At 41.0% G+C, this 16,608-nt stretch overlaps 1 protein-coding gene across 2 annotated transcripts in view; it reads left to right on the top strand.

Moving 5' to 3' along the window:
- The window catches only part of gabra2a (gamma-aminobutyric acid type A receptor subunit alpha2a), a 76,135-nt gene that overhangs the window by 56,608 nt on the left and 2,919 nt on the right, over window positions 1–16,608 (top strand). For both annotated transcript variants that reach the window (XM_050062349.1, XM_050062350.1), the window contains 2 exons: window positions 1,984–2,136; window positions 14,160–14,362. In XM_050062349.1, coding sequence (XP_049918306.1) covers window positions 1,984–2,136; window positions 14,160–14,362 — 356 coding nt within the window. The remainder of the gene's footprint in view (window positions 1–1,983; window positions 2,137–14,159; window positions 14,363–16,608) is intronic.

Genomic DNA, 16,608 nt, shown 5'->3' with positions numbered 1-16,608 from the left:
AGATAATAACATTAAAGACAAAATTAAATTGCAATACTTTTTCAAAACTTGATGATTTTACCTTTCTGTACATTTTGTATACAAATTCATTAAATAATTTTGCTTGTAAATGTCTATTTGCATCACGTTTATTACGGAAAACACATTATTTGATCAATTTACATTGTGCCCCTAAAGTTTTTTGCGCGCTCCTTACTTTTTCAACTTAGGAGCACATGTGCTCCTTAGGAAAAAAGTTAGCGTCAAGCCCTGGTTAAATGTTTGCCAAATGTGTTTGTATCTCTTAATAAGTCATCAGAAATCATCTGTAGAAGGAGCAGATGTTTACCTTAAGCTAGCTCAGGCCATGTTAAAGTTGACAATATTTTAATGGAGCAAGGCAAGCTAATTGCTAGCGTGCTCGGTTGAAAAGGAAAAATAAACAGTGCTTTGAGATGGCTGTCAGAGATGGCAGAGGTATGATCACATAATCCTGTTTGAGCTACAACAGGTGGTGTGTTCCATGTTTTATTTCCCAATTGCTCTCGGAAAGAAGAACAGAGTACTGTAAACAAACTGTTACCATTGGTGGTTTCAGTTCAACGCCAGAAGCTGTACCTATAATTCATGCAAGGTAACATGGGGGCCAGGAATAAGGTGGCTATGGACTTTCAAGCTTCTTAAGTTATATTGTCTTCCAGTGGAGTTATAAACTGATGCCATCTGGCGGTGTATCATACCACTGGGCGGTAGGATGGCACACTCCAAAAACTGCTCAGGAATGGCATAAGTAACATGACAAAGAGCTCAACGCATCGACCTGGCCTCCAAAGTCCTCAGATCCCAATCCAGTCAAGCATCTGTGGGAGGTTGTGGTATTCCAGTGGTCCTGTGTCCATGCCTTGACAGGTCAGTTCCAAGTCCTGTGGGATGCAAGATGGAATGCTATCACATCCTACAGATGCTTGATTAGATTGGGATCTTGAGATTTTGGAAGCCAGGTTGACACCTTGAGCTCATTGTCACATTCCTTTGGCCATTAATGAACAGCATTTGCCATTGCCATGAGAGGGGGTACTTGGTCTGCAGTGGTGGGTGGTGCATGTCAAGTGGCATCCACATGAATGTTAGGACCTAAGGTTTCTCACCAGAACATTGCATTATAATGAGATAATCAATTTTATTCACTTCACCTGTCAGTGGTTTAAATGTTATGACTGATCCGTGTAGATGAGGCTTTTAATGACCAACTTGGGAAGGAGAGCCTGAGGATGGTGTCGAATAAGGATGAGTGTAGGACTATCTTTGAAATCACACAAACAGAAACAGTTATCTAAGAGTTATTCCAAGGATCAGGCAACCAGCAGCTACAGACAATGAAGTAAAGGTAGCAGCTGCTCAGTGAGAGTGTACAAAAATTGTCATGGTCTCAAAATTTGTGAGGAAGAGACTGACCACGAAACCCTTTAACATCTGTGACAGCTGGGGAATGGCAGCATATGTTGTCCTGTGAGAATTGTTACTCACAGCACCAATTTGCTTTCTTTTTATCTGTGTTTTATGGATTTAAGTCCACTCTCTTCATACCTCTTTGAAGTTTTTTTTTATTATTCTCAGCCTGGAGGAAGTAAAGGATAGAAAGGGAATATGGGAGCTCTAGCAGCTCTCAAGTTTACAGCATCGCAGGGCATCACAGGGCCAGAGAAATAGCCAAGTGAATTTTTCACAAACCAAACTCCATCAGACTTCTAACAAAGCCAGCTGAGCTTAAAGAAACACACTGAGTGATCAAAGCAGCCTTTGACAGGCACACACAAACCGGGAACCATTACCATGGTCGATATTAGTCTTCACATTCAACTATAACGATTATTTCCTCAGATATATTCTTTCATGATGAATGCATGTTATTAATACACCTTTTAATTGATCTACTTATACTGTCCTCATCTACAACTACCAGCACGTACTGTATGTGACCATCAGCTGAACTTCTCTCCTCAGGTGAATACACAGTGATGACTGCTCACTTCCATCTGAAGAGGAAGATCGGCTACTTTGTGATCCAGACATATCTGCCCTGTATCATGACTGTCATCCTCTCCCAGGTCTCCTTCTGGCTCAACCGAGAGTCAGTGCCAGCCAGAACTGTCTTTGGTGAGTTTTTCATTTGAAAGGAAAAAACAAAACAAAAAACATATTTTACCTCTTACCCGTAATGCCATTTATCCTTCAAGACTGTTTTGATGTGAGTTGCATGTGTTGGAAATATTGGCCATAGAGATGTCTGCCTTCTCTCCAATAAAATGGAACTAGATGGCACTCGGCTTGTGCCAAAAATTACATTTGAAAACCTCAACAGCAATGTCTGTTCCTGAAATCATAAACTGGTTACTCAAGATAATCCACAGACCTTGTTGGGAGCATTTTCCTTTAGGAACTATTTTCTTTCCATCGAACTACACCCACTAACTGTATCACTGCACAGAAGGAAGCACGCATGCAGCTCACCTAGAACCACTGAGCTAGCTAATGTCACAGCTCAGAGAAGGAGGATGCCATTAATTTCTGACAACATACAACCTACTAATGAATGAATCTCCTAACACATACAGAGATCCCAGTATAAGTCTATGCATCAGATAATTAGTAAAATGAACTGTAAAATAAGAAAACAAAGTATATCAGTGTGCGATTCCTTAACCCTCATATTGATATAGTTTTTAACTGCATAATGGAATTCCTAGAATTCAGTTATGGCTTTTGGTTTTGGCGTTCCACACCAAGGTTTTCAGTGGCCCCACATAGCAACTCGATTGACCTATGGCTAAGCCACGCCCCCCTCCACTCACTCGGACAAACTATCAACATTCAGTGCCCGGCGCTATGGCAGGTGTCACAGTACACGGCATTTCACAGGAGGCAGTTGATGATTTTTGGAGACATAACGATCAGATGTGATTGAGAAGTAACCAAAAGGGCCTAAACTACGCATTGGAGGGATATATTCATCATTTTATTGTTGAGAAGGTCGATGAAAAGCTTAAATTACAAGCCAAAATTTACAGGTCACAGTGTACGCTTGTGAACCGCATCTGGTTGCCGTCACCATCAAAGACAACAAGTTAAAGTGCCACTGAAGTTAAGGTTTTTGGCTCAGAATATGAGAAAAGGATAACGGCCTTTTTACCATCTTTACCAAGAGTGTCTCTCCGTTAGTTTGGTGCTACAGTATTTACACTGAATCATTCAGCATAACGTTTGCCAACCTTTGTTATCTCTGCCATTACAGATAAGTTAATGAAGCTAAGCTCCAGAAGTTAACGTTAGCTTAACTAGAGCCCTTTGGACAACAGCTAACAATGATGTACGATCACCAAAGTACAAAACTAGAACAAAATAGGCTAATGAACTCCCAGCAAACAAGGTGACATGATGAACAACGCAGCTAGGAGCTAACGTTAGGCTAACTTTAGCTAACGTTAGCTAGAGATGTTAAAGATAACTTTATATTTCTTTCCAGCAAAGTGACAATATGTTGCCTCAAACACAATGTTGACTTACCTTAGAACAGATGTAGACATCATTGTTAATCTTATTCACGTTGAGTTGATGTTGTGGTCTAACGTTACCACACAACTTTATCCAAAGGAGACACTTTTCTCGGTTGAGATGTGGTTTAAAGGGTAAAAAATACACCTGGTCGCCCAGCCTCTCAGGATACCTTGTGTCAGAGTTGCATGTACCCCATGCACACCGTTTGACCAGAAGAAGTTCATAAGGCAGAGAATGTCCGAGTGTATGGGAATGGCTATACACGCTGTGATTGGCTAATCGCGTTTGAGGGCGGGACTTAGCCATAGGGCAATTAGAACTCTCTGGGGCTCCATTGCACATATTACAGTATGTGTGTGTGTGTGTGTGTGTGTGTGTGTGTGTGTGTGTGTGTGTGTGTAGTATGTATACATATTAGGGGTGTAAGGGTTCGCAAAATTCACAATTTGGTCGATACAGTTGTGTAGTAGTTTGATACAGCAAAAAACATTTCCTAGATTTTTTATTTATTCATTTATTTTATTATTTATTAATTCCAGTTATTTTAACTCAGCTATGTCTGCTAGCTATATCTGAGTGACCCATCTTCTAGGGTGTCTTCTTAGAGGCTTATGAAGCAAAAACAGCTCCTTAGGAAATATTAAATATAATATTGTAGTTATAAACAATAAAAACAAAAGAAATAATTATGTGTCTGAAATGCCAGTTTCTTTTAAATGTATTAAATCTAACATCATATATTGGGCTTTGTTTTTTTTTTGTTTTTTTTGTCAAAAGCAGGGGTTACAGCCTGGCTGAAATGGGCACATTTAGGAACATGAAGGGCTCTTATAAATTAAGCATGTCCGTAAAGCCTGCCGTTTTCACCACAGAGGAGGGTGTCATGTCGGCTGCTACAAATCAGCAAGCCCTCATAATTCACAGCAAAACCAAAGTGGTGTCAAATGCCAGACCTGGTCATACCACTCCTGACCATATTGCAACAAGCTAGCATAACCAAGATGTGTATTTTATTTTCCAAATGTAATAGGATAGTTCAATGTATCGCTCAGTTTGTAATGCATACCGAACTGAAAGCCTCGTTCTGAACGCTTCAATATATATAACACAGGAATAATCTCAGTGCGCTCACATTATGTCCCACACTATGTCTGTGTCGTGTTCCAATACCAAGATAGAGCCTTCATGTTACAGTAGAGTTTAACCTCTCATTCAGTGTAAAATTTTATCAAGGTAATGTAACTAAAGGCCTGTTCTGTTTTTGATGGTGCCAACTTTGTACCACCTCAGCAGCTAAAGACATTATATGTCAACAGGTTTTCATATTGCTCAGAAGCATAATTGATAATCCTGTTTGGTGCAATTTAAGTAAAACGAAATTAAAAAGAGTGGCACTCAAACAAGTCTTTCAACTGGCCATAGCTAATAAAATTAGAAGAAACAAATGACAACATATCAAAAATCAAATCTAATATAAAACCACACTACCAACAACAACAACAACAGTAATAAGTAATAATAGTTTAAGATATATGAAAACTTGCAGGCATTTTTATTCGGTACAGTATCCACCTTATTTTTCACGGAAACATGGAGGCAAGACAGAACGCAGCCAGCTTCCGTTTTTTTGTGCGACACTTCCGGTCCAGCACTCTTGACCACTGTGTAAATGGGAATCGCCTTGTTGTTTACCTTGTTGAGTTTAGCTATATATATATATATCACATTTTTCACGCCACTGTATCACCGTTTAGACTAATCTGATGTTTGTAAAGTCTATAAACACAATGATTGAACAAACATTACTATTTCTGTGTGCACGTTTAGTAATTAACATGGTTATTGTAGATTAGCTGGGCTAACCGTTAGCTGTTAGCCGTTAGCGGTGTCAGTAATAACTCAATAAACGGTCCGCGAAAAAAATATTTTTTCCAGTGGATGTCTTAGTTACAACATGATTGAGCTAACTGGAGTAGTTTCATGTCGTATTCCGACAACGGGAGGCTTTTAACAGATGACGTCCTGATGTTAGCTTTGCTGCTAGTGTTAGCTGTCCCTGTCAGCTGCAGCCACTGATGCTTTCTAGACATCGAGATTTCCCCAAACTGAATAAATACCACACATATCAACACAAAACTGCTTTGCTAGCTCAATCATGTTGTAACGTCTGGATGGTTGATGCGTACATGCTGATTCAGGTGCTATCAGAGCCGATCCACGCATCACTATGGCGTAATCAACTCAGTCAATAAAAACAACCCGTCCTGTGTTAGGAGTGTATGTCGCTGACAGAAAGAAAGAAAGAAAGAAAGAAAGAAAAGGAAAAAAAAGATAGAAAAGCAGCGTACACCTCACATATTTATTTCTCACAGTTGCGCACACGTTTGGCTGGCATGCAGAAGCACCGTCTGTGTGTCGAGGGTGCGAGCCGCAGCTTCAGCTGCTCAGGTAGAGAGGCTGTGTAGCCCGGTGTGTTTTTTCGCTGATTCGGTTCTGCAGGTTCTCTGCTGGTACACTGGAGACGGGGATCAAGCAGTTTGTCTCACTCGGGATAGATTGTGCTTTTTTGGTTCATAGTTTTTGATTGACGTGCGATTTATTCGCGTTTAGAGGGAATTATTTTTACCGGCAATTACCGGATAACGGAAACGTGGGCACAGTTATCTATATAAAATACACAGACTAACTAACTAACTAACTGATTGACTAACATAAACAACTGAAAACTGAATATAATTAGCTTGCACCGTTAGCTCCGGTAAGGGAAAGCGGCTGACCGGAAGTCACGCACAAAAACACGGAAGTTGATCACTATTTACTTCCGTGTTTGAAAATAAGGTGGATAAAAGAGAGCATTGATTCATTGTGTTTGGGCCTTAACTTTTGAATGCCTGTGAAATATTTTATTTATGTCCACTGTTGTGCTGAAACAGAAGAGCACATAAAGCCAACCAGCCAGGCCAGGATTCCCAAATGGTAATCCTTCCTATCCTCACCTGAACCTGCAAGGCTTTCTCTGCCCAGCTCTGTGGTCCTGATGGTAAACTGTGTGCTCATGCTGACAGGTGAACATTTTATCAGGCCACTGCAGGCAGGCCACCAGATGAGGGTCATGCTGCAATGAGGTCTCGCCCTGCTTATCTGCCAAAGGACAGTGGACCCACACCCATACTCTGATTTCCCATTTGGTAAAATGTCAGGGACCTGTCTGTGGCTAACGTTATGCTCTCTTGCCATGTATCCACTGCGGTATTATGCACACCAATAAACCCAGTCATTATCTATTGTGACCATAAGGGCAAACAGGGCAGAAGGGAAACGTTGTGTTGAAAGGCATTTTATGACTTAGAGAAGGAGTTAGTACAAGTTTTCAGTGCCAAAGACACTTGGATACATGCAGGAGTGTATTATAGGTGTAAATTCAGAAAAAAAATGTATCCGATGACTTCACATTCGATGCTCAGTGGGTCATATATGCTTTGTATGCTTTGCACACATGCTGTTTATTTTGTGCACCTTACAAAAGGTAATTATTTTAAGGTTTACATATGTAACTTTTATGCCTCACAGTCTGTTCACAGATCCCTACATTCATTGTGTTATGACCAGCTCAAACGAACTGACAGTTAGAGCTTTATTCGTTGTATATTTTACGTGCAAACAAGATAAAAAGAACAAATCAACATGTAGAGGGCTTTGAGCACACTGACATCTGGACCAAATAGCCACAAGCTTACACTGGCCAGATGTTCCCAGTAACAGACATTGGATCTGCAACTAAACATACTTACAGCGCAGGTCCAAGACAAAGGGACGTTCTCAAGGCTCATGAAGAATTAACATCCTCCTCAGTGATTTTTTTTTTTTAATTTTACTTCCCTTTCCATCCTTTTATATGCTTATGCACTGACAACAACCATGGCTAAAGGTCAATGGTCAATTGTCAACGTTAACTAGTTCCTTGGTGCTGGGTGAGCTTACAGTAGATCATATGCAATTACTTTTGTGCAGTGATATGGTTGGCAGGTGTAGTTTAGTAGACAGAAAATAGTTCCTACATATTAAGTCCAGGCTAAAACCTCTGTTTGTTAATCTCATTAAGTTAATACTGCAGTCGAGTTAAACATGATGATTTACTCACTGTAAGCTGGAAACTAGTCCAGGTATTCATTATATTTGCAAATCGCAGTGGTGCTCCATGGTCACAACAGCCCAGCATCAGCCCTGCAGATGAGAAACACACCTCGCCTTCTCACACTATTGCTCAGGAGAAAGTGAGATGGCTGGGTGAAGGTGTGTGTGACGCATCATGTTTGTGAGTGTTTTGTGTATGCATATGTGTCTGTGAGAGGGAAAGAGCCACAGAAGAGAACGAGAGAACTGAAATGCCAAAGCAAGTCTTAAAAAAAAAAAAGAGCATGACCATTTCTGAACAATGTTTACAATGTAGTCATTGTATACATCATATGTGGAACAAGCTGCGATGCAGAATAAATTCGGTACATCGTGCACCCCTCATTCTAATATGACTCCCCTGACCCAGTTGGCAGGAGAAGGGAATAAAAAGATGTCTCCACCACGCAGTGTGATTCCCGTAGTGCCACTCAGCAAGGAAATTAATCTCCAACTGCCTCTTACGCCATCAAAGAAACTCATGGCTGTAGCCATCTTATTGTTACAAGGTTTAAAATTTGTACTGCAGCTAATTCCAATACTCAGGGTAAAATCCATGGCAGACCGGGCTATCAGTGCTGTTTGTTGAATACTGAGAGGGAGCACGACACCTACACAATAGAAGACAATTGATGACATCATTCCTGCAATACTGCAATACATATTAGCTAATTAATCTGTTCATGTATGTATTTTGTTGAGGCTGTGGGATACGATGTAGATTCCATTCCAGTCATTTTGATGCTTGTTGTATTACTGCTGACACTGTATTGGACTGATGTACATTGCATGGTGTCCATTTTAAAGAGTTGGTCTATTGTTAGGTGTCTCTGTAGTTTGACATGGGGACTAAATAAAGTATCTTAGAAGGCTTTTGTATATATTCACAGATTCACAGAAAAGGGCATCAACATCAGCATGAACCAATTCCTGGCCCTAATGACCTGCTGCTTCATTACTTTAATTATCCACACTTTCAATGCAGTCCCAGTGAACACTCTTACAGTGTTGTAAACAAGACAATAACATTGTTGCTATTCCACGTACATACCATTATTTCCAGGGCTCAATGGAAATTAGGAAAAGTTATATCATGAGGATGGAGCTGTGGCAGTGTGTCTATCATGTATGAGATGAGATATTTCGTGTGCAAGCATGTGGCTAGATGGTGGCACTAGAGAGAAGCTCATGGCGTGTGTACAACAGAAACGTTGCATACTGTGGGGATCACCCCAATTTCCACATACTCCGTCTGCGCCGCACTGCGTAGGCGAGGGTATGCGCCGTCGGTTGCTCCAGATCTGCGGCGCTATGCAGCGTGGTGCAGACGAAGTATGTGGAAACTGGGGGTCAGAGTGTTCGGCAAAGGAACATTTTGACCAGATGGTGGTGCAGGATGCAAGGTCAAAGTCCACTTAATCAAGATATGTTTTAGTTCCAACAACCACATTTTGGTTATGCCTCTGTCCCGGCGATAGCTGTTGCTGGAGGCATTATGTTTTCAGGTTGTTCATACATCTGTTCGTCCATCTGTATGTCTCATTCTCATGAACATGATATCTCAGAAACCCCTTAAAGGAATTTCTTCAAATTTGGCTCAAACATACACTTGGACACAGTAATGAACTGGTTAGATTTTGGTTGTCAAACATCAGGGTCACTGTGACTTTGCATCCATCTCATTCTTACGAACGTGTTATCTCAAGAACACCTTGAGGGAATTTCTTCTAATTTGGCACAAACGTCAACTTTGAGTCACTCATGAAGTTAATAGATTTTGGTGGTCAAAAGTCAAGGTCACTGTGACCCCATCTGTTGCAATCTCTTGATCGCAATATATCAAGAACACCTTGAGGAAATTTCTTCAAATTTGGCACAATTGTCACTTGGACTCAAGAATTCAATGGTTAGAATTTGGTGGTCAAAGGTCAGGGTCACTGTGACCTCACAAAATATATTTTTAGCTGCAATTCAAGAATTTATACGGTTTTCATGATAAACTTTTACTAAAATGTTTAATAGGATATAAAGACGAAGTGATGGCATTTTATATCCACAAGCTCGAAGATCAACTTCACTGTGACAGCATAATGTTCTGCAAAAACACTTTTCTGGCCATAACACAACATCATATCTCAGCGACAGAAGAGACATTTGGTCAGACACTGAATTGATGACACTAGTCTTGGGTGCCCACTTTCAAACTTCTGACTGTACAGATATTCTGTGCTGCGGAGGGGAAGATATGTGTGAAGCATCCATGTTTTCACAGACATGGATGTAAACTGTTACTGCAACTTGACTGGTTCATGAAGGCATACAACCATAAGTGGTAATTCTAGTAATATCATGGATGTGTAAGTCCTGAATAATTTTCTAATAATTTTATAGAAAGAACTGTTTAGAGTATTATTATGAAGAAAACGGTTAATTGGTACATTTACAGTTAATTGATGCCAATTAGTTGCAAGCATAACATAGAGTATTTTAGTCAGTGCTTTGCAGGTAAGTTGAGCATGTGAAATGTAAAACACAAAAAAAGATGATAAAACAAGCAATGTAAGCTAAATTTACACTGCTTACCTAGCTAACGTTAGTAGGCTAAGCTAAGTTAACACTGCTTAGCTAGCTAACAGTGGTGGATGGGTCCAACATACAGCGCCTTTCACCCAGGAGGCCAGTGTTTGCTTCCTGTGTGACTGTAAAGCCAAACCCTGTTCTTTTCCCTAAAAAATGGTTTTGTAGTCTAAACATAGCCACGTCAGTGTGTTGTCTAAACGTAACCACGTGCGAAAAAAAGTCAGTTGGCAATGGTGTACTGACGTAGTGTATGTATTTTGACAGAGACTGTATGCAAACTGTAAATTTTCTGTGAAAACGAAAGTGTATTTTAACAACAGACAATGCATGTAACAGGTTGAAGTTGGGAACTGCCCATTGGTTCAACATCCCATTGTTCCGACCATATTAAACTCAGTGTTCCGAAGTCCGTTCCGAAATCATCATGATGCCCTGTGGTTAAGGTCTGGTTAGGTTTAGGCACAAAAACCACTTGGTTAGGGTCAGGAAAAGATCATGGTGTGGGTTAAAATGAAAAAGAAAGTTACAAACACATAAGCCGTGAGCCTGCTCCACCTCAAGCCGGTCGCGGCGCACCATACGCCCGCCGCGAGCCGTTCAGCACCGCGGACAGTCGGACTAATGGGATGTCGAACCAATGGGCTGTCGAACCAATGACATGGACCCCTGAAGTTGACACAATGGCATCCCAGAACGTCAACAATCAATGCACCCGGGTACCTTGCATGTCATATCTCAGCATGGAAAGTCCATGACCAAACGTGGATATGTGACGAGATTGGAGTGAGAATGTGCTGGACACACAGAGAAAGTTAACTCAATCAACAGATTACATAATGTGAAGTGTTCTTAGTAGGACAACCTAATGACCACAAAATAAACATTATTTAGTCGGCATCACAAACAGAACACGTGCAATTTTGTCTCAAGCAGTCAATTTACTTTTAAATGCGTATGCCAGCCATTTACATAAGATACTACAAGCAGCTACATGGTTAGTTAACATGATCTTTAAACACTGGCAGCTCTATATTTAGTAGGAGTGATTTTTTTTTTTTTACCATGAAAAAATTAACTGTTATTTGGCAGTCAGTAATATCTAAATTTTAAGCCAGTGCTTGTCTTTTATTCAACTGAGATGATATAGAAAATTGACAAGCTTTGCAGGTCATTTTCAGCAGACAGCAGACACTGAGTCACTACAAATTGCCACAGCAGTAATGGTGGTGCTGCTAGATAGTGGAATACACAAACCGGACACGGGAGCATACAATTCAACATACATGGAAACTAATGTTTAAAGTGAATTAATATTACTTAAATTAGTAAATGCCCTATTTCTAAAGTACCATATTATTTTTCAGTTAAACAAGTGAAAGAATCTGCCAGTACATTCACAATATTTCAACCCATCTGTGTCTTGAAACAAGAAAGAATAATGCAGTTTGCTATGGTTGAATCAAGATTAGATTAGTTTTAGATTTGCATTGGAGACAGGTTGAAGTATTACTGCAACTGTCTGAAGAAAATCAGAGGTGTGTTCAGACGGAAAGCAAATCAAATGTTCATGTTATTTGCACAGATTGGAGCAGGCTGTAAATAACACCTGACATATGGGAGAACAACTGGCAGCTGGCAAGGGTAGGTCTAAATATCAGAAAACAGTCATATGACTGTTTTCATAGGCAAACACAGCAACCATAGTGTGTTGTTGAGTCTGGAGGACATGTTGGTTGGACACATTTCAGGTGTGATATTCACCCCGAACTGCAGTGCTTTTGAATTCATTATCCGTCAGGTCATGCTTTTGTGACCTCTCCATTTTTAGATTTTTTTTTTACATGTAGAAGCTCCATGATGGAGTCAGATCTGGTTAGAATTCAGATCAGAAGTGCATGGCCTCTGTGTCACTTAACTCAATTTGAGACATCTTAATGAGAGTGAGATCAAAACCAAGGGGTTAAACATGATATACTATTTCTCAAAGTCACGATAAATATTGCAGATGGATGCACAACGCTGATTCTTCAAGATGAAATATGGAATGGGAAAAAGGTATGTGTGCATGGCTTCGCACGTCGGTGTGTGTGTCAGTGTGAACATACGAGGAGTGCAACATCAAAAGGAAAGCACATGATCCTCTTACAGTGGGTAGCGATGTGTTCACGGTGTGATGGAGAGCTGGTAAATATGACCTGCAGCACAAATAGTATATATGTGTGTGTGTGTGTGTGTGTGTGCGGGAATGTGCGTGCTTATATCAATGGACACATGTCATATCCCTGCTGCTGGCCACTGATGAGCATTAACAAGTCCCCCCACTCATTTGTTTGGATAATAATGTCTCTCATCAAACAGGAAATGAGTTAAACCTCTAATCTCTGATTCAAGATTCAAAAAGAATTCAGAGACCACCCGCTCTTACCGCTGGTACATAGTCCAGTCTTGATGCTCTTATCTTGCTACAGTACATTCAGTTTCAGCACACACAGAAAGGTCTATACAGTCACACTGTAGCAACTACTCGTAGTGGCTCCTGGGCAACAGGACAAACGTATAAATTTACAGACAGATCTGACTCACATGGGATTTAAAGATCACATGGGGTTATAGGGAAATGCGTGGCCCCCTGTTTTTCCCAAGTGATCCAACTGCAGTGATCCTGTCTGTACTAAACATTTTGATATTTGCAAGTTGCACTTTGGATTGCGGCACTTTGACCAATTCCTCTGAGCGCCACACCCCCACAAAATGATTAGTTTTACTATCAAAATTTGTCTTTTCAATCATTTTATCCTCATTCAAGTAAGCAGAGCGCTAAACCGGAAATAGCCCGCTCAGCAGACAGAAGTCTCTAGTGCACCTGCTCCATGTGCCACACATGCGGAACCAGTGCTGATCATCTGAGTAATTTTGTATGCAGAAGTTGGGGCATCCTTTAGCTCACCTGGTAGAGTGTGTGCCCCATCAACACGTTCTCATCCCAGCTTCTCAAATATCACTGCTTTGTCAGTGCCATTCACGTCTACATATTACACGCTAGGAATCCTCCCTCGTTTGTTTTTGATGTTCCAGGATGGCGTGTCAATTTACGTCTGGTGTGTTTTCTAAATAGATGACCATTTTCACAGGAAATGTAGAGTTTCTGCTTGTTAGATGCTTAGAGAGTTTTTCAAAATAAACTTACAAAAGCAGTAAAATACCTTGACACAAATCGTCTCCAGAGCCACAGAAGACAACGTATAACTCCTTTTGACAGATAAACTAACTTGGTTACCTATGGTGTTCAGGATTGATTTTAAAATTATATTGTTTGTTTTCAAATCATTGAGTGGCCTTACCCCATCATACACAAGTGATCTTCAAGCCACCACCTTGTCCTCTTTCAAAATTCATTTAAAAACTCATTTTTGTAAAATGGCTTTTGAGGGATTTTTTTTTCTTTTGTGTGTGTGTGTCTTTGTTTGATTGTTTGCTTTATGCTTTCATTAATTTGCTGATCCTCAAAGTTTTATTTGTATGCCTAGTCTCTATTTAGTTATATTCTGTTTTTATGTGAAATTTCAACCCCATACCTGAAGCAAAAAGACAAAACTGTTTACAATGCAAACATCTGCATCTGGTAATGTACCACCTTGTGTCTCCACCAGCCTACTGTTCTGGAATCAGACTGCAAATAACATATGAGTCACACAGGTCATTCAGTGTTCAGGCTGCCGTTGGGCCTCTTGTAGGATTTGGAGGGTAAAAAAATGAAATGTTGTATATTAACAGTTCTGGTAAGACCTTCCTGTACCGTTTGCCTTTCACTAGATTTATTCTCTTATGCTGAATTTTTTTATTTTCTCTGTGCTTCTGTCCTCTCATCCCAGGTGTAACTACAGTTCTCACAATGACAACCCTGAGTATCAGTGCCCGTAATTCACTGCCTAAGGTGGCCTATGCTACAGCTATGGACTGGTTCATTGCTGTCTGCTATGCCTTCGTCTTCTCGGCACTTATTGAATTTGCCACCGTCAACTACTTCACCAAGCGAGGCTGGGCCTGGGATGGAAAGAGTGTCGTCAATGACAAGGTAGGGCTGTCACACACCTAGAGTGGCTACACCTTTTCAGGATCAATTCTGAAGGCCAGTTACAGTCAGGAGATTATTGTGTGTGGATTTGTTCTATGAACAGAGAGGTTTCCTCATCAGTTAGTTAGGGGGGTCCTCTCCGACACTTGTATCTGAAACAAGGAAGCTCTATTTGAATGTTTTTATGCACTTCTGCACCAAAGTGAACAAAAAAAATGAACAAAAAAGTCCCAGGGTGAATGTATTCAGCGTGCCACATAGCCCCCTGTCAAGGGCCAGATTTGGCCCACAGGCTGTAAATTGAGTGTCACTGTGCTAGACTATAGAAGAGGTAGGGAGGTGTATGGACGACCAGTACACAACAAGACTAGCCAAACTTTGTTTTACTGGGCTGCAAGTGTAGCTCTTTGGTAATGTACACACACTGACAAGAACAGGTAAACCAAGCCGTTAAGTTGAATGCTGTGAATTCTCTGCAGTTAACACTTTTTCCATTGTCACCCTTGGCCCTGCCAAGTAAAGCCATGCCACGCCAATTTTTGTTTCCATTATCAGTTAAGACACACCGTGCCACACCAATATGCCCCAGAGATGAAACTTCTCAGGAGTAGGTCCAAAGCCAGGCCGCCAGCCCTCAACCTGGTAGCAGTGCAGGGTGGACTGCAGCCAACCCCCAATTATTACCATTATAGGAAATGAAATGTGTTTCTCACTGAATTAGCAGAACTTTGTCTGTGGCTTTTCTTCAGTAAAGACAGGTCTAATAATACAGCAGTGAGGACAGTGAAAGCAGAAACAGCCACAGTGAGATGCTGATGAAGAGCTACAGACAACAGGCTCTTACTGCACCTTAGCAAACAGCTCACCTCCAACAGGTAAACTTCTTTTACCTGCCGTGCTGTGGAAAAACACATGCAACCCAAGTAACACGGGACTGTTGCTGTGGATCAGCACTCTGCTTTTAAATGTCTTCACTCAAGACAAGCTGTCATCAGTTTAATACACACCTTCAAGCAGGTAGCACTGTTGTAATGGAAATGCAAATCCCTGCTGTGCTGGGTTGATGGCCCAAACCAAGTCAAGCCAAGCCAAGCCAGCCCATGACTGCTGAAAAGGGATATTAGTTTACTTTCTCATGAACTTAATTGAGCTATCATACATTATCATAAAAAAGCTGGTATTCAAATAATGGCCGGCTGCTAATAATGGCAAAATTACCTCTGACATATACCACAACAGCTCACATAGTAAATTTAACATAATGTATATTCCCACAGCAGTACAACGACAGAGTCAGGGTTTATACACCACTCTGCTGCTCTGAGTTTCTAAGAAATTTATTTTGTGTCTAAAAAGTTATTACATTATTTTACTGTAGATACTGTACATAATTGCAATTATCCATGTGGCAAAGTATAAATGTTACCTTTGCATCAAGAACACAGTAGGCAAAACAATGGCAGAGGAAATAAGAAAAACGAAAGGTACAGGCTGTGACCGATGAGGCGCAGAGGCATTCCTCAGAATTTTAGGTGAGAATTCAAACTTGACAGAGAGATTTGATATTTCATTTTGTCAGTGTTGTTGCTGTTTTCAAAGGCACACCTCTGTGCGTAAATGCACATAGCGTCTTTCTTAATGTGACATACAGCAGCAACTCTGCAGCTCTGCTTTCTGTGTGCCCATTTTAGAGAGTGTATAATTAATATTTTCCTCATGATGTATTATTTCATCCACCTGCAGCCCATTTGCCATTTATCAGAATGTTGTTGCTACTGTATGAGAGCTTTGATGATGACTGTGTAAACCCTGTGTATGGATGTAACATTGGTGCAAAGAATCATGAATCAGTCTGTCTTTGTCTCACATGCTCACTCACTAGCTGAGTAGACTGCGTATGTGAGGGAACCTAGATGTAGCAGGTGGATGGTTCTTGTGCGTACAAAACAGAATCCTGCTATTGCCAGTGGACATTTGTGATAGGAGAGAACATCCACGTAGGAGAAATCTCTACATAGGACATAATGGGCTCTAGTTTCCCAGCGCGGCGCAGGCTGGCGCAGGGGGGCGCAGGGTGGAGAAACCCCGCGCAGAGCTAGTTTCGAGCAGCGCAACCCGAGGCGCACTCAGTTTGGTAGTTTGGCAGACTGAGGTGCGCTGAGATGGGTGTGGCGGCGCAGCAGGGGGAGGTGTCGACAGATCCAGCTTGGTGCAGTGACAGTTTCGTGCCAAAAGGCTTCGCCGAA

Source organism: Epinephelus moara, chromosome 14 (genome assembly GCF_006386435.1).
Source record: "Epinephelus moara isolate mb chromosome 14, YSFRI_EMoa_1.0, whole genome shotgun sequence".
NCBI lineage: Eukaryota > Metazoa > Chordata > Actinopteri > Perciformes > Serranidae > Epinephelus > Epinephelus moara.
Note: the sequence above shows the minus strand (reverse complement) of the source record. Positions and strands in the feature narration are given on the sequence as shown.